Below are 1,067 nucleotides of genomic sequence, written 5' to 3' on the forward strand. Positions count from 1 at the left end.
CACCGTTGGGGGAGGGGCGGGAATTGGGGCGTGGGGCTGCTCTCCCTCGCCTCCCTCTCCCGATGATTAAACCTGACACAAAACGTGCCGATCCTCCGGGATCTGACGACACGTCCTGCAATTATGATGGGAGAGAAAACATCCCAGCGGCTCAGGCTTTGCTTTTTGGGCTCATTCGGGGCTGAATTGGTCCAACCAGGAGGGCTGAGATTTGCGGAGCCAGGCGTGCGCGCGGGCCAGGCTCATCCCCATCCCCCCAGCCCTTCTCTGAAGTTCTTCGGGAGGAGAACGGGAGCCAGCGCTCCCTGCCCTGCCATAGACAGCTCCGTGTTTCTTTTTTTTTTTCCTCCAAATATTTCGAGTTTGGGGGTCGCTTTTCCGCTCTTCTCCTTGGAATTTGTCTGAGATCTCCCCTTGCTTCCCTCCTCCCGCAGCGGCACCACCACCCGTCGCTTCGTGGGCCACACCAAGGACGTCCTGAGCGTGGCTTTTTCCTCCGACAACCGGCAAATCGTTTCGGGATCCAGGGATAAAACCATCAAGCTCTGGAACACCCTGGGCGTCTGCAAGTACACGGTGCAGGTGAGCGGGGAAGGTCGGGCTTCCCGATCGCACCTCCGCCGGGAGGGGAGAAATACCCCACCCCCCGCCCCAAAACCTCCGTGGATTTGGTTTCGGCTCCGTTCCCGTTGCTTGTGGTCGGGATTCCAGGTCTCCCGGGGGGAGGGGGGGGTGGATTTTGGAGGCCAAGTCCTGCGGTGACGGAGGGGGAGGCCTGGGAAAGCTGCGGAGCGACGGGATGCGGCAGGTCTGATCTTGCAGCGCCCCGCGGCCGGGGCGGGCAAGACCCGGCCGCTTTTCCTCACCGCGAATCCGGCGTCGTTCCTCTTCCCCAGGACGAGAGTCACTCGGAGTGGGTGTCCTGCGTGCGCTTCTCCCCCAACAGCAGCAACCCCATCATCGTCTCCTGCGGCTGGGACAAACTGGTCAAGGTGAGGCGGGATCGGCGCGGGGAGGAACCGGAGCAGCCGGAGGGCTCTGGGGAAGGGTGTCTGTGTCGTCCCCCC

The 1,067-nt window shown here is 62.7% G+C and overlaps 2 protein-coding genes across 2 annotated transcripts in view; both read left to right on the forward strand.

Annotated features, from left to right (window-relative positions):
- RACK1 (receptor for activated C kinase 1) overlaps window positions 1–1,067 on the forward strand; it is a 7,699-nt gene that overhangs the window by 4,398 nt on the left and 2,234 nt on the right. Inside the window, exons 2-3 of the mRNA XM_035897435.1 lie at window positions 407–582; window positions 897–992. Of these exons, the coding sequence (XP_035753328.1) occupies window positions 407–582; window positions 897–992 (272 nt within the window). The remainder of the gene's footprint in view (window positions 1–406; window positions 583–896; window positions 993–1,067) is intronic.
- LOC104129175 (zinc finger protein RFP-like) overlaps window positions 1,039–1,067 on the forward strand; it is a 22,098-nt gene continuing 22,069 nt past the window's right edge. Inside the window, exon 1 of the mRNA XM_035897429.1 lies at window positions 1,039–1,050. The gene's annotated coding sequence lies outside the window, so the exon portion shown is untranslated. The remainder of the gene's footprint in view (window positions 1,051–1,067) is intronic.

The sequence above is a fragment of the Egretta garzetta genome, unplaced genomic scaffold (assembly GCF_000687185.1).
Source record: "Egretta garzetta isolate BGI_Z169 unplaced genomic scaffold, ASM68718v1 scaffold407, whole genome shotgun sequence".
NCBI lineage: Eukaryota > Metazoa > Chordata > Aves > Pelecaniformes > Ardeidae > Egretta > Egretta garzetta.